The 27,107-nt window shown below is 42.7% G+C and overlaps 1 protein-coding gene across 1 annotated transcript; it reads left to right on the top strand.

Moving 5' to 3' along the window:
* Positions 1-15,567: 15,567 nt before the first annotated feature.
* Positions 15,568-16,530, top strand: g0s2 (G0/G1 switch 2). Its single transcript, XM_041195924.1, has 2 exons — positions 15,568-15,682; positions 15,969-16,530. The coding sequence occupies exon 2, from the start codon at positions 15,981-15,983 to the stop codon at positions 16,263-16,265; it is 285 nt and encodes a 94-aa protein (XP_041051858.1). The 5' UTR covers positions 15,568-15,682; positions 15,969-15,980; the 3' UTR covers positions 16,266-16,530.
* Positions 16,531-27,107: the final 10,577 nt, after the last annotated feature.

Below are 27,107 nucleotides of genomic sequence, written 5' to 3'. Positions count from 1 at the left end.
AACTGTGTTCCCTGAAAACCCTTGGTGGGTAGAACTTTCTGTGGAGAGCCCTCCTTGTTTTCCTTCTGCACACAGTTACCCTCCTCTGCAACCTGTCCTCCATCTGCCTGTCATATTAAAGCCTAAGAGGGATTGTAACTACTGCCCCCATAACCCTAGCAGATTTCCTATTCAGTGGGCAGAAAACTCCTCTGAAACTCCTGTTCAGGATGTACCAACATTCCCTTCAAAATGCAACTAGTGACCAAACGGCCTCTAAGAACACAGCTTATACAAACTTTGCAAGAGCAGATATAAGTCAAAGCATCTCACCTGCAAGTTGAATGGAGGTCGCTTTGCATAAAGATAGTGGAGGGTGGGTGGGGGTTGAGTCCCTTGTGAAGCTGAATGCATACTCGGCTGGGAGTGATTATGAGAGGGCGTCAGCGGGATCCGTGAGGCTCACATTTGCAGAGTATGCGTCAAGTCAGCCTGTATGATGTCACAACCTGCCCACTCTGCATCTTTGCAGTGCACGCAAGACACGCCCACACTAGCACCCACACAAACATGGCACATTGTGCAGGACACAGCAGAAGCAGTGCACCTGCCATTTACATTTGTTCCAGCTTGCGTAGCACCTGCTCTGGTGGGGTTACAGAGCCAAATTTTGCGGCCAGAGAATTTAACTTGTTCCTCATTAGCAGCAGCCAGTTAGCACATCCTCCTGAAGCGCAAGATTTGTGGTGATTTTGGGTGGCAAGAAGCCAAGATGGGCAAGTGAGATTCAAAGATTGGATTCTGTTCAAGAACTGGGGTGAATGGGTTTGTTTATACTTACCTAACTTGGCCACATTGAATGGCATTTCACTAATATAATCAATGAGGTAGAGAGTGGGTGTTAAGTCTGAGTTCCGAGCACAAGTGCTGGATTTCAGTGAATCAATCACAAAAACAAAACAGTTGGCCAGAATGACATTCACGTGGTATTACTGGTATAATTTGTATTGCCCAAATCAAGTCTTTCAGAGTCAACCAATTAACTCTTTCAGAGTTAACCAAATAAACTAAATTCATTTACAGGAACATTTCCAATTTGTCTTTAACAGTTAAGTTTTTAACAGATTTTTATGCAATTCCTACAAATATGATTCACAGAAGAGGTGCGATTAATTATTTCAGGCTGTTCTTTCGATTTCGATATTCGCTAAACTATGAAATTAAAGTGCTTCAGATGATGGCAATGAGATGTTTTGAGAATTATTTGCCTGGATTTTGTATTAAGGAGAATGGCGAGGCTAATAACACTTATTGTTAGGGAGTAAATCAGACAACAACATGCGGATTCCACACGTGGGGCAGCATTTTCCCCCTTGGTGGGGGGGGGGGGGGGGGGGGGGTGGTGGTATGTGCAGGAGTGGGCGTGAGGGGGCAGGTTCCCGATTGGCGCCCCTGGTGTGGGGCATGCTGCCATTTTACGTGGTTGGGCCAATTAAGGCCCGCTCAGCATGACGCCTCCTCGGAAGTGCTGTGCGCTCCCTGTGCGGGCGGGGAGAATTCCCTGAGCTGGGAGTGCGCTTTTTCACGCACATGTGCACAGATCTCCCTGAGGCAAAGTGGCACCTCAGGGAGATTGGTGGAAGTTATGAAAATTTTTTGAAGGTTACAAAACATTTTCCTGACATGTCCCCTCATGTGACACTGTCAGATGAGCTGGGACATGTCAATTTCTTTTATTTAAAACATTTTATAAAAATTTTAACACCCTCATGAAACCTGATCCCGCCCGTGGATGAGGTTTCATGTTTTTTCTGAAGGCCGTCTGGGCTCTTTACCTGTCCGCCAACCTTATGTTTGGACGGGCAGGTCCAATAATAACTTCAATTGCTTTTTTAAAGGCCTTAAGTGATTGTTGACAGTTTGGCGGGCACACAGCCAACTCGGCTGCGTGCCCGTCAAACTGAAAATCTAAATGACGCGGGGAGACATTGGGACACACGCTCGACGTCACCACATTATTTTACGCCTCAGCAAGTGGGCCCCGCCCCTCCACTCACCGACCGGAAGATGCAGCCCATGTAGTTAAATGCAGAAATCTGGAAGTTGCTGTATAATGTTTCCCCCCACAAGGTGTGCTCTGCAGAAACCTTGGCAATAGATCAAGAACTGAAACCAATGTATGGGTATAAATTCACTGTACTTACTTACTAAACACATCAGAGAAAGCTAGGGTTGGCGCATTCAGGTGAAAGTGAACTTTTAATGGTGTGGTAAGTCTTGATTACTGAAAAGCAACTTCTCTGGCCCTGAAAATGTAATTTTTGAGTTGCTGCTCCAAAGCCCACACAATGTTTACGGCTAGCGATAAGCAAAATAAATGATGAGCGCCATTCATTTACCACTGACCACAAAATCTGGGTCATTTTTAAATGTAACTTTTGGCCTTGGTTCCTACAAGTCTCGGATCCCGAATTTTTGAATTGATTGTCAGTTGTGCTCTTTGCCTGTGCTTAGAGTGGTCAACTCATGTTGGAGGTATTCCTGGATGTTTGATCATGTGACATCTGACAATATGGTCACATGATGGCCAATCACTTGGCATCCAATTCCTGGCCATGCAAAATTAAACCACCTGACATCTAATCATGTGATATCTGCAAATGCTTTTCTATTGACCCTAAAAAGGTTAGGCCTCCTGTAGCTTAATTTGCAAATGGTTTTACGCTAGCAGTTGTGCGAGAAATTCTGAGAACTAAAAGGTAGGCAAAGAAGGGAAACTGAGGGCAGAGAAGAGGGGAAACCAAAGGTGGAGGAGGGATTTGTAGAAATGAAATCAGAGATAGAGGTGATTCCACCAAAAACTACTAGAAACTGACCAAAATTGCACCCATGACTAATAGTGAAACTGGTAACACTCAGATTCCTTCATAGCTAATGATAATACTATAAGTCACTGCTAGTTGATGTGTAACTGAACAATAACAGCTGTAATACCCCAATATCTTGCCTGTAATTTGTAATACTCCTATAACCCACCGACAATCGCCTGAAACTGCAGCCAAAATCATCCTACAATGCAAAAGATGCAATCTGGCTCCCAGTCCATGCTACTTTAATAGGCCTCGTGTCTCACCATCTGCTTGGAACCTGATTTAGATTTCCATATGAAGGTGACAACTCTGAGCCTCAGTCAGAGTCGATCTGTACTTGTACTTCACACATTAAAAGCTGCCCAGCACCAAGCATCACTGACCACACAATGGGCAGCGTTCAGGAATCATAGGCTGGAATTTTAACAGCCCCAACACGGCGGGAACGGGGCCACAAAATGTGGCGAGCCATTCTAAACTCCATTGATTCCGGTGGGAACGTAAAATCCTACTGTCGTAAAATTCCACCCATAGTCCAGAACTCAGAACCAACTTATCGAAACCAGTCCCCGAGCTCAAGCCCAATAGTGTTTTCATAGAACAGTTGAAATTATAGCAATGGTGTCACCTTGACCAAGGTCAACTAACTCTGCAGAATCTGAAGTCTCCAAATTGGGATTATTTTGACTAGAAGAAAAACAGAAAATGCTGGAAAAACTCAGCAGGTCTGGCAGCATCTGTGCAGAGGAAAACAGAGTTGATGTTTCAAGTCCATATGGCTACACAAACCCCAATCCCCACCTCCCCCACCCTCTCTTCCAATACCTGTCTATCTCTCTCCCCATATCTCAATTCTCCCCCTCCCTGTCAAACCCCCATTTCCACTCTCCTTCCTTACCCTAACTCAATTCCCATCTCCCTCACATTACCAATCCTGGTTCCCCAGTCTCCCATTCTCCCCATTCCCCCTCCCTCCCCTGACCCCCATCCCCTGCCTCTGCCAAGCCCCTTTCCCCATTCCCTCTCTTTCTACCCTACCCCCATTTACCCCCTCCACTCCCAAGCCTCCTTGACTCCTGCTGCTGCAAGAAATTTAAAACATGAAGATTTTCTGTTGCTTGGGAGATCCAAGCTTGTTCTGGGAGGGTGGGAAACACCAGTACTGCTGTCTGGTTACTCTGAGAATTAGAGATTTCAATGGGTTGAATACGTGTGTTGGAAGGTAAGGGGCTTGTGTTGTTGAATCTGGTTGATGCTAATGTTCAATACATGAACTGGTTCAGTATGTTTTGTTGAGTAGTTACTGGATGATTCAGCTTCCTTTCTACCACTGCTGTCTGTAGATATATGATACCCTGTATGCTGATGCTCTCTCTCCTTCTTCCCCTCCCCCTTCTTGGGTGAACAGGTTCACTTTCACGTTGGCAGTTTGCAGAAGAACAAGAACAATCGATATTGATTCCAGCTGTACAACGGAACCATAACCTTACTTACAAAATGTAATAGTTTCATCATTTGAAAGAAAATATCAGTAATTTACCATTTATGGAACATGGCGCATGTTGTTCTGGAGCACAAGCTTATAAACATCAGTAAAATTGTAACTTGATTGTTTACAACATTGGTTTCCGACTGCCTGAATTTTAAGCAAAATTGGAGAAATGTATCTGTAGTTACAAAGTGAAATAGCTTAGTGAAATGGGATTCCTGGCTAATTGAGTAAACATACTGTATGATACTGAAGCATGTAGTCAGGATTAAACACTAAGATAAAAGCAAAATATTGCGGATGCTGGAAATCTAAGAGAAAAACAGAAAATGCTGGAAAAACTCAGCAGGTCTGACAGCATCTGTGGAGAGAAAAACAGACTTAACGTTTCAAGTCTGTATGGGTTCAAAACATTAACTCTGTTTTCGTCTGCACAGATGCTGTCAGACCTGCTGAGTTTTTCCAGCATTTTCTGTTTTTCTTCCAGTCAAAATAATCCCAATTTGGAGACTTCAGATTCTGCAGAGTTAGTTGACCTTGGTCAAGGTGACACTGTGGTTATAGATTGATTTCAATGTATCTAAGGACAGGGGAAGAGGGTTGTGCGTGAGATTTGAGCAGGGTTTCCGCTCCTGGCTAATATTCAATAACTTGTGCTGGAAGGCACAAGCATATGGGTAAAAGGTGAGGAAGGATTGGAGTCAACAGCAATAGATCCACAATTGAATGGCTTGCTAATATTCACAGCCTAGTGAAAAATGGTCACTTCATTGAGGTACCAGAAGGCATAGAAGAGAAGTAATCCAACCAAGGATAACATTGAATTCTACAGCACAGAATGACTCTGCCCAACAGGTCTATGCTGTCTTTATGCTCCATGTAAACCTCCTCCCAATTTGCTTCATCTCATCCTATTAAAATATCTTTCTAATCCTTCTCATGTACTAATCTAGCTTTCCCTTAAATGCATCCATACTAATTGCCTAATCATCCTCTGTGGTATTGGGTTCCACATTCACAGTATGCTGCACAAAGAAGTTCCTCCTGAATTCCTTATTTATTAGTGACTATATTATATTTAACTCCCCAACTTTTGATTCCCCAACAAGTGGAAACATCTTCTCTACCTCTACTTTATCAAATTAATGTTTTGGAGGGGGGACATGTGAACAGGAAGGGGAGATGGTCATGACAATAATGGAAGTATAATCCTGATCAAAATTTCAGAATTCGTCCAGGCAATCTCATGAGGTGCTAGGACTGGGACATTGAAGGCTTTTGTATGCAGAAATGTAATAGCTCAGTTAGTTAAGGGGGATACAGGGTGAGAAAGTCCAGGGATTTCACTCAGCCCTGCATCATTTTGAGTTGGATTAGTACAATGTTGCAGGATGTGGGGAGAAGGTAGGAGTTGGGTAATGCTTGCCACACTGTTGCAGTACTGCCTGGCTTGTGGGCAATAGAAACGGAAATCATTTCATTTCACATTTATTAAAGGTTATCTCTCTTTTCCTTTGTACAATAAGTATCTTCAGTCATGAATAGTTGCTCATTCCATTGTGTTTCCTGTATTGGTGCTGCTATGGCTTCTGCAGTTCTGTCAATGGCAAATAGCAGCCTACTTCCTTCTTCCCATGTAACCCTCAGAAATCTAATTGTGATAGTCAATTTGGCTTTTTTAGTCCCCTTGCTGTATACCACTGATCAGTTTCTAGGCAGCAGTTTACTTGTGTGTTTTAGTTACAGCCTCATTCTACACCCTTATTGTCACCATAAATACTAATATTGTTATTTTTAAAAATACCTTCACTGGAACAAAATAAATTCTAACTTCACCCAGGGGATTTCCACATTATAGGTTGACAAAAACAGATTAGCAGAGTAATGAGATGAGGAATAATGCAATGATCAGGGAGGGGAAAAAATTAATTTGGAGTTGCAACTCTTAGGCTCTCAAATTCATGGGGGCTCTGCTTCAGTAGGTAAAGGCACACGGGATCAGAGGTGAGCTGGCAAAATGGATACAGAATTGGCTTGGTCATAGAAGACAGAGGGTAGCAGTGGAAGGGTGCTTTTCTGAATGGAGAGCTGTGAATAGTGGAGTTCCGCAGGGATCAGTGCTGGGACCTTTGTAGTATACATAAATGATTTGTAGGAAAATGTAACTGGGCTAATTAGTAAGTTTGTAGACGACACTAAGGTTGGAGGAGTTGCAGATAGTGAAGAGGATTGTCAAAGTATACAACAGCATATAGATCGGTTGGAGACTTGGGCGGAGAAATGGCAGATGGAGTTTAATCCAGACAAATGCGAGGTAATGCATTTTGGAAGGTCTAATACAGGCAGGAATTATACAGGAATTATACCCTTAAGTGCATTGACGGGAAAAGAGATCTGGGTATACAGGTCCACAGGTCACTGAAAGTGGCAACGCAGGTGGATAAGGTAGTCAGGAAGGCATATGGCATGCTTGCCTTCATTGGCAGGGGTATTGAGTATAAAATCTGGGAAGTCATGCTGCAGCTGTATATAACCTTGGTTAGGCAACACTTGGAATATTGCGTGCAATTCTGGTCACCACATTACCAGAAGGATATGGAGGTGTTGGAGAGGGTGCAGAGGAGTTTACCAGGATGCTGCCTGGTCTGGAGGTTATTAGCTATGGAGAAACTCGGATTTTTCTCACTAGAGCGATGGAGATTGAGGGACGACTTGATAGAAGTTTACAAAATGATGAGTGGCATGGACAGAGTAGATAGTCAGAAGCTTTTTCCCAGGGTGGAAGAGTCAATTACTAGGGGACATAAATTTAAGGTGAGAGGAGAAAACTATAGAGGAGATGTGCACAGGGTAGTGAGTGTCTGGAATTCGCTGCCAGAGGAGGTGGTGGAAGCAGGTATGATAGTGATGTTTAAGAGGCAGCTTGACAAATACATGAATAGGATGGGAATAGAGGGATACGGACCCCAGAAGTGCAAAATGTTTTAGTTGACGGGCAATATAATCGGCGCAGGCTTGGAGGGCCGAAGGGCCTGTTCCTGTGCTGTACTTTTCTTTGCTCTTTGTTCAGGTGTGACGGAGTGCAATCCTTGCCTGCACTAGTACAAGGCTGGAAACCTGGTGTAAATTCAGGAGCGGGATTATTTACAATGCCAGGGAAGGCTAATGGTATCTGCAAGGGCTCACCAGCAGCATTCACCTTGATCCGCTTTGTAAGTGTTGTGGGTGACAGTCAAGCTACCCCAATGTCCAATGGGATCAAAAGTGAAAAATGGAAATTTTGGAATCCATGGTTCCTAGTCATTTTGCCTATCAATTAGGCTATTAATCCCCTCCTGATCCATTACCATAGTCCAGCAAAGATATGGGGCCTTTCAGTAGGCCTCAAAAGGACTCAAACCTGCTGGCATGAGTCTTAATGAGGTCTTGTATGGATAGAAAGGGAGGAATTTCTGGGGTAGCCTGTTGACCCTCCCTTGACACAGGAGAATAGAAAGAAGATCCACTTAGTTTCCTGCCACAGCACTGGGAAATGCTGCAACAAAATACAGAGTGGTGTTAACCTGGAATCCAAATACCTATCTCACCCACCATTATTCTTTTCTGCCTCTGATCCATTTAAGAATTCTGGGGACCTTAGCTCTGTCCAGTGACTCCTGTTTTGCTAAATGCATCCATGTAGAACTTGGGCGATTCAGGCTGGCTTGACAGTAATGGTCAAATGGTAGGTTGACACCTTGTCCAAGACCAAAATACAAGCATAACTATAATTTTGATTGTCTAAATCAAAACAGAACAAATGAGATCACTTTTCCTCATTGCTTCACCTAGGGATACTTGGCTCCCACGAACTGTGAAAAGAAAGACTTGCATTTAATGTGTAGTCACTACTGTAATGTAGGAAACATGATACCCAATTTGTACACAGCAAACTCCAACAAACAACAATGTGATAATGACAAGATAATCAGTTTCCGTTATGTTGATTGAGGGATAGATATTGACACTGGGGATAACTCTACTGCTCCTTCTGCACTGGAGAGACCAAATGCAGACTGGGTGGCTACTTTGTGGAACAGCCCTGTTCAGTCCGCAAGTGTGACCCTGAGCTTCCTGTCGCTTGTCATTTCAATTCTCCACCTTGCTCTCACTCTGAATTTGCTGTCCTTGGCCTGCTATACTGTTCCAATGAAACTTGAGGAACAGCACCTGATCTTTCAACTCTGCACTCTACAGCCTTGAGGGCTCAACATTGAGTCTCCATTTTGCCCCTTTTTTTTTTGGCTGGTTTGGTTTATCTCCTATCTTTCTAGATTCCTTCACTTTGCATTGGGGTGGCTTCTATCCAGCCATTCACATGTCATTTGGATGTATTTTTGTCAGGCAGCCTTTTGTCATTTAATTTCTCTTGCTCTCCACAGATCTTCCCTTTTGTTCTTCCCCTGTCCTCCTCTCTTTCACTTGCTCTAAACCTATTGCTGCACATTTCTATCCTTTTACTCAGTTCTGTTGAAGGTTCATCAGCAATCTGAAATGTTAACTCTGCTTTTCTCTCTACAGGTGTGGCCTTACCTGCTGAATATTTCACGCATTTTCTGTTTGGCTGCATTTGCTGCCGATGTTGCGCATGCGGTCGCCATCTTTATAGGGAGCAGTGGGGCGTATGCGCAGTCATCACTGGCCCTGGAATTGCAAATATTACAGCGCCAGCAGCATCGGGTTAACACTTTTAACAATCCCCTCCATCCACAGCTCACCCCAAATCTCTCAGACAGGACTGGAAAGAGCAGGTAGCAAAAAGGACCTATTCCGTCTGCCCATCCTCATCCCCAACCCACAACCCCCCAATTAAAATCAGACATCACACTGGTGTCTTTTTAGAAATTTATTAAAGATGAAATATTGAAAGAAATGGCTGGGGGGAGAGAGTGAAAGCAGGAAGGACAGAGGCAGGGAAATGGCTCTGTTCCACATGTCCGCCTGCTGCAGGGTTCGGGAAGTGTGGAATTGCTTCAGACCAGCCACTTAATTGGTTCAGAGGGATGGTTCACCTGGTAGTGTTATGTCTTTTTGTGGCTTAAATCACTTTGGGGATACATGGACAATGGCAGATGGAGTTTAATGTAGGAAAGTGTGGGGTCATGCACTTTGGTAGGAAAAATCAAAAGGTAGACTATTATTTAAATGGAGAGAGACTCCAAAAAGTGCAGCACAGAGGGATCTGGGCGATCTTGTGCATGAAACACAGAATGTTAGCATGCAGGTGCAGCAGGTAATTAAGAAGGCAAGTTGAATTTTGGCCTGTATTGCTAGGGGGTTGGAGTTTAAAAATAGGGAAGTCTTGTTACAACTGTACAGGGTGTTGGTGAGGCCGCACCTGGAGTACTGTGTACAGTTTTGGTCTCCGTATTCAAGAATAGATATACTGGCATTGAAGGCAGTTCAAAAGAGATTCACTCAGTTGATTCCTGGGATGAAGGGGTTGACTTATCAAGAATGGCTAAACAGGTTAGGCATTTACTCATTAGAGTTTAGAAGAATGAGGGGTGATCTTACTGAAACGTACAAGATTCTGAGGGGGCTTGACAGGGTAGATGTTGAGATGTTTCCATTAGTGGGGGAATCTCGAACTAGGGGACATAGTTACAGAATAAGGGGACATGAGGGGAGATGCGAAGGAATCTCTTCTCTCAGAAGGTAGTGAATCTTTGGAATTCTCTATCCCAGAGAGTTGTGGAGGCTAGATCACTAAGAGTATTTAAAGAGGAGGTAGATAGATTTTTGAAATATCAGGGAGTTGAAGACTATGAGGAGCTGGCACAAAAGAGGAGTTGAGGCCTGAGGCAGATCAGCCATGATCTTATTGAATGGTGGGGCAGGCTTGAGGGGCCGAATGGCCTACACCTGCACCTATTTCTTATGTTCTTATGTTCATTATTAAAAGTTTGAAGACTGCCAAAAAGAAGCTGTCATCATTTATCAGGGTGGTTTTTTGTCTCCTGTAAATTATGTCATTGGATTCTGCCCATACGCTGACAAGTGCACAAGTGCTGATGGGTACCAGTGGCCATTTTGCATGGGCCATCTTGTGTTGGCAGGAGATACACTATTTGTGTTTTTATTTTATTTCCAGCATCTGCAGTATTTTGCTTTTGTCTCAACTTTCTGACTCAGAAGCTATCCACTGAGCCACAACAAATTGGCAAAATTCCTTGTTTTTGTTCTGCAACTGTAGTAACTGAAGGTATAGCCTCTTCTGCTGTCTATCAGGGGTCACGTGATGTTCTTGGAGGCTCCGACAAATGACCCCTAAGTGCGGGCAATCCGAGGGGGACGGGGGTGGGGGGGAGGGAGGGGGTGCGTGGCGGTGTTGCCTGATGAGAGTTCTGATCTGGCATGTAGCATCTAAAAAAGCTCTCTGTAATAAATTTTATCTGTTTCTTTTTGAAACCTGTCCAGTCCATCAAGTCATTACATTTGGCAATGAGGGTAATAGCTCCAACACTGCAGCTTGCCTTGTTAACATGAGTACATTGAATCTTTAGAAAAAATAAAAGACTATTCACTAGTCATGTCACCCTTCGGTAGAACTGACCCTTACGATGTGACTATGGAAGATTGGAGCCAGTATGTGGTGCGCCTTGGTTTTTATTTCAGAACACACAAAAGTACCACAGAGGAAAAGCAGAAAGCCATCCTTTTGAGTGTATGTGGTAGCAAGACATACAATCTCATCCGCAGTCTGACAGCCCCGAATGCACCCAATTCTAAGTCCTTTAATGAATTAGTGGACCTCGTGAAAACGCATTTCCAGCCGAAGTCGCCCATAATAATGTAGCGGTTTAAGTTTAATTCCAGAGTTAGGGCCTCGGGAGAGTCCATCGCAACCTATGTAGTGAAGCTGAAGCTGTTGATAGAACACGCGACTTCGGAGACCCGCTAAATGATATGCTGCGGGACCAATTAGTTTGTGGAGTTCAGGGCGATGCCATTCAGCACCATTTACTCTCAGAGATCAACATCGATTTGAAGTGCACCCTGGAAATATTCCTTGCTATGAAAAGTGCTGCGAGAGACTCTCAGGCTTTGCAAGACATACAATATGGCACTGTTCTTCATGTGGGGTGGGAACCAACCGCTGGGCATAGTGTGAAGACAAGAGACACAGCAGTGAAGCAGAAGGCAATGTCCGCTGTTAGAAACATGAAAAGGCCTGGTAGAGACACTTCAGCAGCGACTCCAAGGTTAATTGTTATAGATGTGGGGGTGACCATGGACCGAACACCTGCAGATTTCGGGAGGCAGAATGCCATTACTGCCTAAGAAAGGTCACATAGTAAGGCAATGCAGGGCAAAGGTGAAACAGCCCATAAAGCAGCAAACCAACATGACTGAATTGAAAAATACAGCAGAACCTGAAGCTGCCGATACCGACATCTTTCCCCTGTATAACATAACCACTGTAAAAACCGAACCTGTCACTGTCACAATCCAAGTCAATGGGATGCCACTAATAAAGGAGGTAGATACAGGAGCCTCAGCCACAGTAGTGGGAGAGCACACATTTAACTACCTAAATGAAGGTACCCCACCCACTAAATCTGGAGTGGACAACTGCTAAATTGAAGACATACACTGGAGAATCTATATGGGTAAAAGGCATCACCACAGTATCTGTGTCTTATAGGCAACAGACAGCCCAGCTTCCAGTGATAATAGTGACAGGTGAAGGACCTAGTCTTCTAGGCTGAGACTGGTTACAGAAAATCAGCATGACTGGTCTGAAATATTTCACCTGAAAACAGGAGGAGTCCCTGACCTGCTAAGGAAATACAACAGTGTATTCCAGGATGAATTAGGGAAGTTAAAAGGCTTGCAAGAAAATATGTGGACCCTCAGGTGGCACCATGTTTCTTTAAAGCCAGACCTGTGCCTTATTTGTTGAAAGGAGAAGGTGGATGCAGAACTATGCCCATTGGAAAAGCTGGGCATCATCCAGTCTGTCCAATTCTCAGAATGGGTAGCACCCATAGTTCCAGTGGTTAAGCCTGACCAAACCATGCGCATAACCATGCGCATTTGTGGGGGGACTATAAATTGACCATAAGCAAGGCAGACAAACCAGGTAAGTACACCATTCCAAGAATAGACGACTTATATGCAAAGCTAGCTGGAGGTAAATCCTATACAAGGTTGGATATGAGCCACACTTACCAACAATTAGAGCTGGTTAGCATGTTTAGAGGATATGTGACTATTAACACACACAATATCAATATACTCACCTACCCTTTGAAGCATCGTCAGCATGTGCAATCTTCCAAAGGACAATGGAGAGTCTTTTGCAAGGATTTCCCGAATGGTAGTATACCCTGATGATGTTCTGATCACAGGGTCAACAAAGACTGAACACTTAGCCAAACTGAAGGAGGTGCTAAGAAAATTCATGGAAGCTTACGTATGTTTAAAGAAAGAAAAATGTACATTCCAAGTGCCAGAAGTTACTTACCTGGGTCACAGGATAGATGCCAGGGGTTTGCATCCAGTAAAAGAGAAAGTTTGGGCAATAAATGAAGCGCTCTCACCATCCAATGTAACCAAACTTAAGCCTTTTCTGGGTATGATCAACTACTATAGCTGCTTCTTTCCAAATTTATCAACAGTGTTAGCACCGTTGCAATTGTTGTTAAAAAAATATCACCATTGGTTGTGGAATTCACAACAGGAAGAAGCCTTTGTGAAAGTAAAGAAACTATTGCATTGTCATGTTTATTGTTACACTACAACCCATTGAAAGAATTGGTGTTAGCACGTGATACTTCTACTTATGGTGTAGGAGCTGTGTTATCACATAGAATAGAAGATGGATCTGAAAGGCTCATTGGCTATGTCTCAAGAACCCTCTGCACAGCTGAGAAGGGTTATTCCCAGCTAGAAAAGAAAGGTTTATCGGTGGTATTCAGAGTGAAGAAATTTCACTAGTACCTACATAGACGACATTTCATCATTGTGTCGGACCATAAACCACTAGTGGGTTTATTCAGTGAGGATAAGGCCATTCCACCAATAGCATCAGCAAGAATACGTTGGGCTTTTATATTATCTGCGTATGAATATACCTTTTTGTACCATACTGGCTTACATATTGCAAGTGCAGACCCGCTCAGTTGTCTCCTGTTACCAGATAGCATTATACATGCTCCAGTGCCACAAGAAGTTGTGCTAGTACTGAATTTCTTGGATTCTTTGCCTGTGTATGAAGCAATTTAGAAATTGGATGAACAGAGATCCAATTTTGTCGAAAGTCAGAGACCTTGTTTTGCAAGTGTGGTCAAATTCACCTATATCTGAAGAGATGAGACCATTCCATGCCTGAGAAACAGAATTAAGTTGTCAAGATGGAATTTCGTTGTGGGGATCAAGAGTTGTTGTCCCTTCGCAATGAAGAGAACCACTCTTGAGAGCTTCACAGTGCGCATCCAGGCATATCAAAGATGAAAATGCTTGCATGAAGCTATGTCTGTTGGCCAGTGACATTGAAATCATGGTCAAGCACTGTCTCTGTTGTCAGCATCAACAGAAGTTGCATGTTTCAGCTCCTCTGCATCCATGGGAGTACCCTGGTCGACCCTCAGTTAGACTACATATTATGTAGGACCATTCTTAGGTACGTAGATGCACATTCTAAATGGATGGATGTGTATGAAGTCAGATCACCAACATCCAGCGCAACTATCGAGAAGCTGTGTTTGAGCAAACATGGCCTACTGGAAATCATCATTTCTGATAACAGTGCAGTCTTTATCAGTACAGAGTTTCAGAGATTCATAAATTTAAATGGAATCAGGCATATTAAAACAGCCCCATACCATCTTTCATCAAATGGTTTAGCTGAGAGAGCTGTGCAAACTTTCAAATCTGGAATGAAGAGGTTATCAGAATGTTCTCTAGAAACTCGACTTTCCCACTTTCTTCTCAGTTTTTGTACAAGGCCACATTCAACTATGGCTTCAACACCGTCTGAATTATTGGTGAAACGCCACCTACATACAAGGTTAAGTCTGATGTTTCCAAATTTAGACGGGAAGGTAGAGAGGAATCAGAGTAATCAAAAAGTGAATCATGATATTTATAGCAAAGCTCACACACTCACTGTAGGATACACAGTATCCGTGTGGCATTTCGGAAGTGGACCTTGTTGGGTTCGTAGATCCATTCTCTCAGAGGCTGGCCCTTTATCTTTCCAAGTGGAAATGGAAGACTGAATCGTTCAAAAACAGGTGGACCATATTCTTGACAGAGAGACATTCCAACAACTAACTATTCTGCCTGAGACTAATGTCCAACCATCAATCCCTGAGGTGACAGATCGAACTAGAATAGTTATACCCGATACCTCTGTAGAGTTGCCTAACCCTGAATTGCCACTTTCTAATGATGTATCTGATGTTGCAGATCGTGATCATATCAATCCTGTGGATGAACCTCAAGTGGTAGAGCTATGCCACTTGAACCGAATAAGGAAAGCACCTCAGAGACTTAATCTTTAATCACCTGAAATTGTTTATAAGCATATATTGTTTCATATTCAAATGTTCTCTGTAAATAGAAACTGTGAAAAACTAAAGCGGGGAAATGTAGTAACTGAGGGTATAACCTCTCCTGTGTCTATCGGGGGTCACGTGATGTACTTGGGGGGGCTCTGACTAATGAGCCCTAAGCGTGCGCAATGGTGGGGGGGGGGGAGGGGGGGCTTCCTGATAAGAGTACTGATTGTGCATGTAGCATCTAAAAAAGCTCTCTGTAATAAAGTTTATCTGTTTCTTGATGAAAACTGTCCGGTCTGTCAAGTAATTACAGCAACATTCTTATGATTCTGGATTTACACAGATACACTTAGGGGAAGCAGTACCAACTGACTGAAGCTAACTTTGATATTGGTGGTCAGGGAAGCTGTCCAACATTGTTGGCTAAATTGTCCGCCTCGCGAAAAAAAAACAGCTGTTCGGCTATCAGATTCTTTGGGCTCAATGAAAGGATTCCTGCTCGTGCACGGGGCCTGGTCATTTCCATGCAGGAGGTTGGGCAAATCCCTCTTTGGTGCTGCTTGGCATGCACACGACGTAATCGACCTTTAGATTTGCAAAGAGCCCCAGCACAGTGTGCGCGGCCGCGGACGTGCAGAACGTGGCGTGGCTGAGGTTCCGCATAAAAAGCCACGACGTGGTTGCACAGTCTCCCACACCACACTGTGCGATAGTGCTGGGTGGAAGCAGATGAGCTGAATCAAAACCGAGCAGTCCGCGGAACACTGTAACTCTCTGTTGTAAAGAAAGTAACCGAGGTAAGGATACCATTACTTCAAATAGGTTAAGATGGGCAGATACAGCTTACACAGAGAAGTGTCGCTTTTAAGTATGTTTTTATTAAACTAGCTCATCCGATGCAGTAATGAGCTTTTCTATGGGCAATGAAAAGCACTCTTTAATATAATAGCATAATTAACTAAAATGCTGCTGCTGCATGCAGTGATATTTAGTCAATTAGCATTAGGGAATACAGTAAATAAGGTGGAATTGTTTCGCCGTTCGTTCAGCATTAATTTCAAAATTATAATTTTTGTATTTTAGAAAGGTACCGAGATGGAAACCATGAACGAGTTGATCCCTTTCGCCAAGGAAATGCTGAGCCAAAAGCCCAACAAGAAGATGGTGAAGATTTATGTGGTGGGCTCGGTGCTGGCTTTCTTTGGGGTGGTCATTGGACTGGTGGAGACGGTTTGCTCCCCCTTCGTATCCAGTGGGATCGAGGAGCAGCCGAAGCTGGAAGGCAAGCTTCCCAGAGAACCGTGCAAAGAGCAGAAAAAGCTCCAAGAAGCGAAGAAGCAGATAGCGAGGAGCGGATCGTACAGAAAACATGCTTCCTGAAGCCGGGGGCGGGGGGAGGCGGGGTGGTGCTGGTGAATGGGGGACTGGGCTGCGGTGCAGCCATCTGTGACTGAGATTAATGATTTACTGGAAACTCAAAAAGGGGAATTTCAGTAATGAGCTCGTGGATTCAGCAATTTGCTGTTGTGCAGCAGTTTTATATGTTTATACCATTTCTGGTATCCTGTGAATACTTTTTTTATACTGTTGTATTTCATATATGCACTACTCCATTTAATAAATTGTATTTTCAATTAAATATCAAGACGTTTGGCCTGCCTGTCTAATTGTTTAAATTAGGGCTTTCTGGATAGTTGCAGAAAAGGTGTGCAACAAATACTGGTAGTGATCAAAATTTGGTCAGAATTATATAAATTATCGTGTAGAAAGAGAACTTTCAATCCCTCGCCTGTTGCCAGGTCCTCGTTGCTACTTCAATTGTGTTTTTCTGCCCTTTCTCAGGACCCTTTAATAACAGTATTAAAGATTTTAAAATTATATGTGCTTAAAAGCTTTGAGTTACAATGCCTGTATCCAAAGGAAAAACAGAAATGAATGTATGAAGGATTATTATTTCTCAGGAGTCAATGTTCCATGGCTATAACTTTTTCCCACTGTGCTGGATTTATCACAGTGGTTACACTTTAAAACTTTTTCAGGCAGTTTTTAAACAATGTCAATTTCTAACCATGATCCCCATAAGCGATAATGCAGGAGTCTTTCAGAATCATGTTTATCATAATTTTTAAAATTCATTTATGGGATGTGGGTATCATTGGCTAGACCAGCATTTATTGTCCAACCCTAATAGCTCTTGTTCAGAGGGCATTTAGGAATCAATCACATTGCTGTGGGTCTGGAGTCACATGTAGGCCAGACCAGGTAAGGACTGCAAATTTCCTTCCAAAGGACATTAGTGAACCAGATGGAGTTTTATGAAAATCGGCAATGGTTTTAATTCCAGGTTTTTATTGAATTCAAATTTCATCATCTGCCATGGTCTCTGGATTACTAGTACAGTGACTGTGCCACCGCCTCCTCCATAAGAATAGTTAAAACTATAAAAGGAAAGAAAGAAAACTATATAGGGCCTTTCACAATCTACTGCCAATGAAGCACATCTGAATCATTCTCACTGTTGTGGGGAAACACTGACTAATTGGCACATAGCAAAGCCTCACAAATAAGCAATCTGATAATGACTTAATCTCTTTTGGGTGTTGGTTGAGGGATTAATATTGACCAGGAAACTGGGAGAACTCTCTTCAAAATAGTGCCATGACATCTTTTACATCTCGCTGAGAGGCAGACGGACCTTGAGATTAATGTTTCATTTGGAAGGTGAATAACTCGCCTTTACAAAGGGCCTTTAGTGTAGGCAACTTGTCAAAACACCCTGCATGCAAAGAAGAAAAAATAATAAATTGATGCCAAGCCATGGTGTGAGAAGAGATTACTGAAAACTCTATGGAAAAGATAGGTCTTGAGAAAATGTTAAAGATTGAAGCGTGTCAAATCGGAGGGGGTTTAATGACAAGAGTTTCTGAAAGTGGGGCTGAAGTGGCTGAAGCTGTACTGCCAACATTGTTGTAAAGGGAGGGGCAGTGCACGAAAGGTCAGAGTTGAAGAGCTGAATTTTTCAGGAGGGACAGGCAGAGATTGCTCAGTAAAGTGGGGACCTGGAGTGGTCTGAAGGAGAAAGCAAGGATTTGAAATTGAATGTTGAAGGAGCAGGAGTCAGAGTAGCTCAGTATGAGAGTGCTGGATGAATAGAACTTAGCGCAGAACATGATACTGGTTGCTGAGTTTCGGAGCTTTTATTGCCAATGTAAGGAGGCTTTTACAATGTAATATTTTAAACACTCTTGACAAATATTCTATCTAGGTGATCCAATTGTGAACAATGCACACATTTGAGTGCATTAGTTCAGATATTTTTAAGCTAACATGAACATTTCTGCATTATTCTACAATATTTGAGGAAGTACAAACAAGGAGCAGAACAGTTCACAGATGGCTTTGCATCTGCACAGGTAACCATGTCAAACCCTTAAGGAGAGTTGCCTTATTAAGAATTGCAGCCACCCACAGAAGAAGGATCCAGGTAGCATACTGATGGGGTGGGGAACACGGTAAGTGTCAATGTATTGTCAACAGTTTAGTGCATCTGGGATGAGGAAAAGCTTTAACAGCCTCAGAAAACCTGTCAAGGTACAGCTGTCATGCATTTCCCTATATCAAGTATATACATCCTTTTGGCCTTGTCCCACCCATACTCAAAACCTATTACATCTCTAACATTTCCCTGTTCTGATGAAGGGTCACAGACCTGAAACATTTATCTCTGTTTCTATCCACAGATGCTGCCATAACCTGCCGAATGTTTCCAGCATTTTCTGTTTATATTTCAGGTCTTCAGCATCCACAGTATTCTGCTTTTCAACATGGGCAGTGTATGCTTGCTACAGAGTGTTTCCTTTCAGCCTGTTACCTGTTGACTGAGGCATAAAAATAATTTGCATTTATATTGAGCATTTAAAGCAGTAAAACGTTTTACAGCAGCATTATCAAACAGGATTTGACACCAAGCTACATAAGGAGATGTTGGTTCGAAAAGGTAATTTTCAAGGAGTGTCTTAAAGGAAGAAAGGTGGAGAGACACGGAGACTTAGGGAGGGAACTTCAGAGCTTAGGGGTGAGGCTGCTGAAAGCACTGCTGCCAATAGTAGTGTGTTTAAAATAGGGGAGGGGATTCTCAAGAGGCTAGCTAGAATTGGAGATGTACCGAGATCAAAAAGGGTTGTAGGGTTTGAAGAGGCTACAGAGGTAAGGAGGGGAGAGACTATGGAGGGATTTGAAAATAAGGATCAGAAGTTAAAACATGAGGCTTTGCAGGACTGGGAACAACATCGATCAGCAAGCACTGGGTGATGGGTAAATGGGAGTTGGTATAAATTAGTGTCCAGGCATCAAAGTTTTGGATGAGCTCAAATTTATGGAGGGTGGAGTATGAGAGGCCAGCCAGGAGAGTGTTGGAATAGTCAAGTCTAGAGGTAGGAAAGGCACAATTTAGAGTTTCTGCAGCAGGTCAGTTCAGGCAGGGGTGGAGCCAGGTAACAGAAATCGGCACTCCATCCACCAACTTAAACATTCATTCCCTCCAGCCACCAATGCACAGTGACAGCCGCGTGTGCGATATACAAGATGCAATGCAACAATGCACCAAGCCTCCTTCAACAGCACCTTCCAAATTCGTGACCTCCCACCTAAAAGGACAAGGGCAGCAAATGCATGGGGGCACCACTTGTGAGTTCTCCTCCAAATGACTTAGAACTATATTGCCATTCCTTCACTGTTACTGGATCAAAATCCTGGAATTCCCTTGCTAACAGCACTGTGGGTGCACCAGGTGGACTGTAGCACTTCAAGCAGGCAGCTCACCACCACCTTCTCAAAGACAATTAGCCATGGGTAACAAATGCTGGCCTTGCCTGTGACCCCATAATCCCAATAAAAGAATAAAAAAAAAGGCGGAAGTATACGGTATTGGTGATGTTGCAGTCATTTGGTCAGTAACTCATCCATGGGTCAAATAAGACATCAAGGTTGTGGACCGTCAGTTTCAGCCTCAGACAGTTGTCAGGGAGAGCGATGGTGTTGGAAAACCAGATAGGGAACGGAGACAATGGCTTCTGTGTTCCCAATATTTAGTTGTAAGAACCTTTTACATAACCTGTACTGGCTCTCAGGCATGCGGTGTACTAAATTAGAGACAGTGGAAGGGTCAAGAAAGGTGGTGCTGAGGTAGAACTGGGTGTCATCAGTGTAAATGTAGAACTTGGTGTATTTTCAGATGAAGTTGCTGAGCAGCAGTATATGGATGAGAAATAGGAGAGGGAAAGCAATAACAAAAACTTGCACTTATTTAGCATCTTTAACATAGTGAAACACCCCAAGACTCTTCACAGCAGCATTACCAAACAAAACTAGCAGAAAGAAATGGAACCTCTACCCCTTTGTCTTTAACGCAAATGTTCAGCATTTATAGGGATGCACTGAATATCTCCCACAGCCTTTGTAAGGTGTTTTTGATGATAATTTCTAATTATGTGTAATATTAGTGGGATGAAATAGTTTCATGCAATGCAAGGCATGAGTGAAAACTGAGTTACTGTTAAAAAAAGATATTATGTACGGTACATATTCACTGTAAATATCCAACCATCATATATCTTCACAGTTGTGCCTAAAAGAATTTTCAAGTATTTGCTTAATGTCTATATGGCCAAAATGGGCAAGAACAAAACATAGATTTAAAAAGATATATCATAATCATCTTCCAATGGAGGAATTAAAGGGGCTATTTTAAAAAAGGATCAGAAGATGCTAGAAATAACCAGAGCAAGCAGACTAGTTAATAATGTATTGCACCACACTGTTGGCAAGGAGATTATATTTGATTTTCTGTTCAATACCCTGTTCATAGGTCAGTTTTCAGACAGGAAACCTTGGCTTATCTGTCTCAATCAGTGCTTATCACAAAAATGTCACACAAAAACCATGGAATTTGGTCTCTGAGCTGTGTAATTTCCCCTACAATTTTGCCATATTCTTGCATCAGTTTGAATGCTAGTGTGCTGTTAATTTCACAACCCTGCAGTCTGAATGGTGAAGGAGATGCACTGTTTGCCCTGTTCATTCAGGTTCCAGGTTGCCTTTGATGCGCTGTTGTCAATCCGAACTTTCAAAAACTCATCATGCAAAAAAATTTAAAACCTAAATATGCAAGGGAAAATCTAACTAATATCATATGTCATTAGGTGGCCCATCACAGCAAATTATGGTCAATTGAATTGTTTATGAATTGTAATGAGGTGATCTCTTCCCAGCAAGTGGAGAATAGAATATAACCTCTAAATTCCTGGTGACTTGAAATACTTACATCTGGATGGGACTGACCACTAATTCACTACTAGCATTCCTACCTCGGAGTCAGAAAGGTTGGGTTCAAGCCCCATTCCAGGCAACCCTGGCTCTGACAAATGATTTGATGTGCGGCGGGTGCCAGTTTAATGGGTGCCAGTGGCTCTCCCCGCCCCTTCATAAAGGGAAGGCTGGGCTCTTTAGTCTTGTTTGCAGCTCTCCAAATAAAAAGGTACTTCAATGACATAAACCATATGAAAAATAATAGGAAAATACATTAGCTCTTCTTCACTAGTAAGTAGCTCAAGAACCTCATGTGAACCCTGGGGGAGGAGTTTTAGCTCCAGTGAGATGTTCACAGAGATGGCTGGGCATGAAAATTTACGCCACTGGCCAGTGTGCCAGTTTTCTGGCACCATCTCAGTGCCAGACTATTTTCATGGAGGTGGGATGGGGGAAAGCAGGGCAGCAAGACTACCTGCCCGCAAGTGGTAGCCAATTGCGCTTGTTAAATGCCTTAATGTCAAAGGCGACTGGAATTTTCTAGTTGACCTCAGGTTCCCTGGAGGCATCAGGGAACAATGTAGCTCCCTGGAGGTCGCCTCAAGGCAAACGACTGGGAAGGGCCAGTGCTGCAGGCATGTTTTGCAGCCCTCCCTGCCTGTCAGCTGCAGCCGCGGGCGGACTTGTGAAGGAGCCCCCCCTCAATTAAACAGCCCGCCGGCTAAGGACACTTTTTACTGTAAAGTTTAAAAAAGTTGGAGGCCTCCACCTAGGATGCCCACTCTCGCTTACCTAAAAAAGGCATCCTGCTCTTTCTTCAGTGCTGGAAGGCCTTCAATTGACCCTCCATTTTCAAGAGCCAATTATCCTTAGAAGCTTGCCCTCTGGCCAATTGGCCAATTGAGGGAAAATCACATCTATTGTTCCCCACATAGTGAGTGTGAAATTCTGACCCTGACATTGGAGTCCTGAGTCCTGTGGGAAAAATCCTACCCTTAGAGCCTAATGTAGAGCAGAATACGCTCCATGGGTGTACAGAAGTGACTGCTTTGTATACTGTAGCCAATCTGTGCACTGTGTAGTTCTATAAAAAGCAATTACCCAATTTTACTGGTGCATCTGTGGTCTACACAATTATCCTAATGCAAGTTCCAGGAAACTATGACATAAGGGACTTAAGGCACTCCACAATGTCCTGGGACTTCTGCGCCATTCTGTTGTTCCCTTACTGAAACAATGGCTTCACTCTCTGAAGTCAATGCTAATCACAAATTTGCTGAATGAATGCTGCTTTGATCGCCACTTCCACTTAGAATGTTACGAAGTGGCACTGGCGGACAGGCAGGCAAAGCAATAACGTTATTTGTTACTTTAAGCATATTCCAGCAATTCTGCATCACATCAATTTCGACATACAGAAGTGAGTGTTGGATGATCAGTAAAGCGATGCAGAGAAGAATTGAGGCTGCAGATTTGTGATTTTTGAGGTGAATAAAGAAGATATCTTGGGCAGGTCACACTATAAATGAAGAGGTGCTGGTAAAATCTGAGACCTAAAGGATTCTGCTGACCAAGATCAGGAAAAGACAGTAGAACTTTCTTGGGCACATAATAAGAAATCGTGATTTAGAAAGTCTGATGCTGATAGGAAAGATTGGTGGGAAAAGGGATAGAGGTATATAAAGAATATCTTTTTAAAGCCTTGCAAACTGGATGAACATTCCACCAACAAAGGTGATCCTTGCCTGTAGAGCAAGATTAACATGAAAGTCAATGGCTGCCGATGCCCCCTTAGGGCCTGGTATCTGAAGGGTGAGAGATCCAAGCGTAACGATCTCTCTTTCCTATTACAGATTGGTTAGTTTTTCATTTTGTTGAGAAGACATGTATTTTTAGTTTATATAAATGTCACTGACAGGGTAGCAAAACAAGTTAGAGATGTCTGCACTTCATATAAAAACAATAATAATTTCAATATTCTGCATTTGTCATTTTTAACAAGTTAATCTGGAAGTGTTCGGGACAAACCTTGGTAACATGTTCACAGTGTTTTATAAGTGGATGAATAATGCAATGTTTAAATGATCAGAAATCAGATTTGATTTCAAAGCTGCACTGCCTATAATTTGGTGCTACACTGATTGTGGTGTATTCTAATTGGGAAACCAGCACATTTTAGTGTAAATTTGCCACTAGATTCAGGGTGCACAACCATCAAGTTTATGGCGTTCACTACAAATATCACCATTGCAGGAAACTCTGGATCAGAGTTCTTTTAGTAAGAGTTACAGTTAGCTCACTGTGTGTCACAGCGGATGAAGATCGAATTTCTCTATTGTGACAGAACTTAGTGATTACATTTCACTTCCTGAAGATACTGAGTCATTAAACACTGACAGCTTTTTATCATGTGACTATAATTTCTGGCCCCACATCTGGGTTTCTTGCCCCAGTGTGTGTTTAATTACCAGTCATCAGCATGTACGTGCTTGTGGACATAAGTTCACATTCTGTGTCTCAATCTTAATGCTGCTCTTGTATAAACTTCTGTTTTATAATGTTAAATACATAGTTCACCCAAATGGTTTTTTATTACTTGCCAGTTATGATTGGTTTTGATTAAAGAAAAAATCAGAATTGATTTTGTCTCAGCAACCTGGGACAGGCATTAGGTCCCTAATTGCTATCTTCCAGAGGTCCAACACTTGTCTTAGGTGAGCATTCTGGGCACTCAGAAGTCAGCCAGTTTGCGCACTTCCGTGGGGGATTCAGCATGAGAGATTGGGATTTGGGTCCTCCAACATGTGGTTCATATCCAAAGTACAGGTGTGCTTCCCCCGACAATGGCAGACAGCATTTATTCATCTCAGCAACAGAAAAGGGAATCAGAATATCTGTCCATGAGACAGATGGTCTAAAAGCCTGCACAGGAATGCAACAATACTTTTACATTGCATATTGCATTTTCCTGCACCTGTCCTACTACTTACAAAACATTTTTGAACAGGGTGTCTGAAAGTGTCCAAAGTGTAAGCTGGACTATTTGGGGGTTTATTTTTTACTGTTTGCTAGTTTCTGTGGAAAAATATTGACAGCAGTATAACATGTGGTTTCCTGCATGATGATTTTTTTTGACAAAATTAATGTACAGCTGGAAAAACAGCTGACAAAAATGTTGTTTTTAAAAACTTTTTACTATGTTTGTGATGTGAAATATGGAGCCTTTCATCTCTAAAGCTTTTAACTAATTTTCTTCATCAGCCAAAAAAAGTCCTCAAAAATCTGTTCCTGTCCTACTCAATCGTGATTTGTACTTTGTGCATTGGAATAGAATACACAAACTGCTGGCCAAAACAGACATGTGGGCCTGAATTTTTGCTCCTGGCTCAGGAGTTCAGGGTCGGGACATTGCCCAGCTCCTCAGGAGAAAGTGTCCCTGAAGTTGGGATTTTTGTTCTGGGTTGGTGGGGTTCTCTGGGACTCGGGCCGGATGACCTCGGAACAAGTGCAGAGGCTGCTGGGTAGGGAGCCAGGCTGGGCAAAGGCCCGCACCTGTGTACCAGCACTTCGTCAAAGATTTTAAAAACAGCATTAAAACAAAAACAGCCCTGCAGCCCTCACCCCTCACACCCCTCATCCCAGATATACTCCCCATACGCCATCCATGCCAACCCATGCCACCTTCATCCAGCCCCCATAATACCTTATACCCCCAAACCAACCAATGCCCTTCCACCCAGTCCCATAACCCCTCATATCTTCCATGTCAACCTATTGCCCTCTACACACCCTCTTGGCCCTTTATAGCCCTAGTGCAAACATAGTGCCAACTCCCACCACCATTTGCCCTTACACCTACCATGCCAACTCACCCAGTATCCACCATGGGCAGATCTCAGGAGCCATGCTGAAGTTAAATAAAATAAAGGCTTAGGTATCTATTGCAGACTTTACTTTTTAAAAATGCACTTTCATTCATTAAAACCCATTCACTGTATTTAAATTCATTCAATTATACAATCCCTTATAAGAACACAAATTTCTTTCGTGCTTAATCCCAACATATTCCCACTTTGAAAGTCTATAACCACTTGGAACTGTCAATCAAACTGTGATAATGGAAGGTTGTAAAATCTGTCATGCAGCACAAACCCAGTAATGATAACCCTCAGGTTTATGTCATCAAACAGAGTGAAATAGCAAACAATGATTTTTTTTAACACTCCACGCAGTTTTTCATTGATTTAAAGGGAAGGAGTTTTAAATGCTTGATAGTTGCTTTTGATACTTTTGACAGTTTTGACCATTCCTCTTGACAGCTTTTGACACTCTTTATAGTTTTGACAGTGCCTCTTGACAGTTTCTCTTGACAGCTGTATTCACTGTTCCAATGAGTTTATGCATTTTGTACACATGTTCATGTGCACTTTTAACAATCTGAAAGGGAATTTTACCTCTCAAAAAGGGCATCATACCTTTCCCAGAGTGAAGCTTATCTCTCCCAAAGGTATTCTGGCCCAATAACCAAAGGTGTACCCTGTCTGTCCAAAAGGATACCCCATTTCTCCAAAGGACTACCCAGAGTTTAGACATGCTCCTACCAGACCTAATCTGCATACATTGTGTTTCCCACACCTGGCTAATGAAAATCAGACATGACTAAAGGCGGCTGCTGTTTTATATGGGCAGCTGCCTCTGTAAAAAACGCATGTGCAAATCCCAACCTGGGCTCAATCCCGCCTCTGCGAAAATGGTGGGTGCTGTGTTCCGAAGTGGGACTTACATATTTCGGCCTCTTCCGCCATTTTCTCTGTCACTGCAAAAATTCAGGCTGCAGTCTCCAAACACAGATCATCTGGCCCACAAAGTTCTTCAATCCTATTGGTTCTTTTTTCCCATTTGCTAGTTTGGGCTATTTGAATTATATGGGCTTGGAGCTTTGGCAATGACACTAATGTTTCATGGGGAGTTAAATCTGAACATAGAGATGACACCGGAATAAATGGTGTGCATTGTTTGAATGACTGTATAAGAATTTTTAATCCTAACATGTTCAGATGGTAATGATACCAGAATCCAATACATACAGATATTTCCTCCCTAATTGCTTATTTTGACACATCCTGAACATTTAAAATCAAGATGTGAAGGAAAATATTTATCTATCTGAAGTGCCTTCCTCAATTAGGTCCCAGTTAAAATTCAGTCAGGACCTGGCTTCTGGCAAGTGGGTAGGATTAAAATTGACCCCACAGTATTTGTCTCACAACATCTGTGTGCTGTTGGAACTCGGGAAGGTGCCTTCATTGTTCATCTTTTAAACTTTAAACAGCTTTCAGACTGCAATGGGAGCAAATGTGGACATCAGTCAGAAATCTATGAACTCGACTGTACATCTGTCAACAATACACACATGCCTGATGCAGCAAAGTCTACCATTCTATCAATGTTCCAGTTGGAATGTTATGCATGGAGTATCATCCCAGGTGCGAGTCCCAGTTTCACTGACTGATTTCTTTTTTTGCAAAGTTTTGATTATGTTTTTGCAAGAAAGTTGATGTTTATAGATCAAGGTTCCCATTTATTCAGGCAAATGTGGTGCTGTTGGATATCCACAATCATCCCCTCTGTTCAGAAGGAGTGAATCACTGATTAAAAATAGGCAGCCTATCCAAACTAAAAGTACATGTTTAGCAAAATGTTTATATAACATTTTGTACCATTCCTGTTTAATAACTTATGTTGGCCCAGATATTCCTGTATGCAGCACCTGTTGAATGCTTAATTCCCAGGAGCTCCAGAGTGTGCACAGGGCAAAATCGACTAGGATGGATCTCCATTCCCTCTGCACCAACCTGGGATTTCTGAGGCTCTCTTTCATGGGCAGCCTGAAACCTGGGCCTATGTCTGCAAGAT

This window comes from Carcharodon carcharias, chromosome 9, assembly GCF_017639515.1.
Source record: "Carcharodon carcharias isolate sCarCar2 chromosome 9, sCarCar2.pri, whole genome shotgun sequence".
NCBI lineage: Eukaryota > Metazoa > Chordata > Chondrichthyes > Lamniformes > Lamnidae > Carcharodon > Carcharodon carcharias.
The sequence above is the reverse complement of the archived record's forward strand: the minus strand, read 5'-3'. Positions and strand labels throughout refer to the sequence as shown.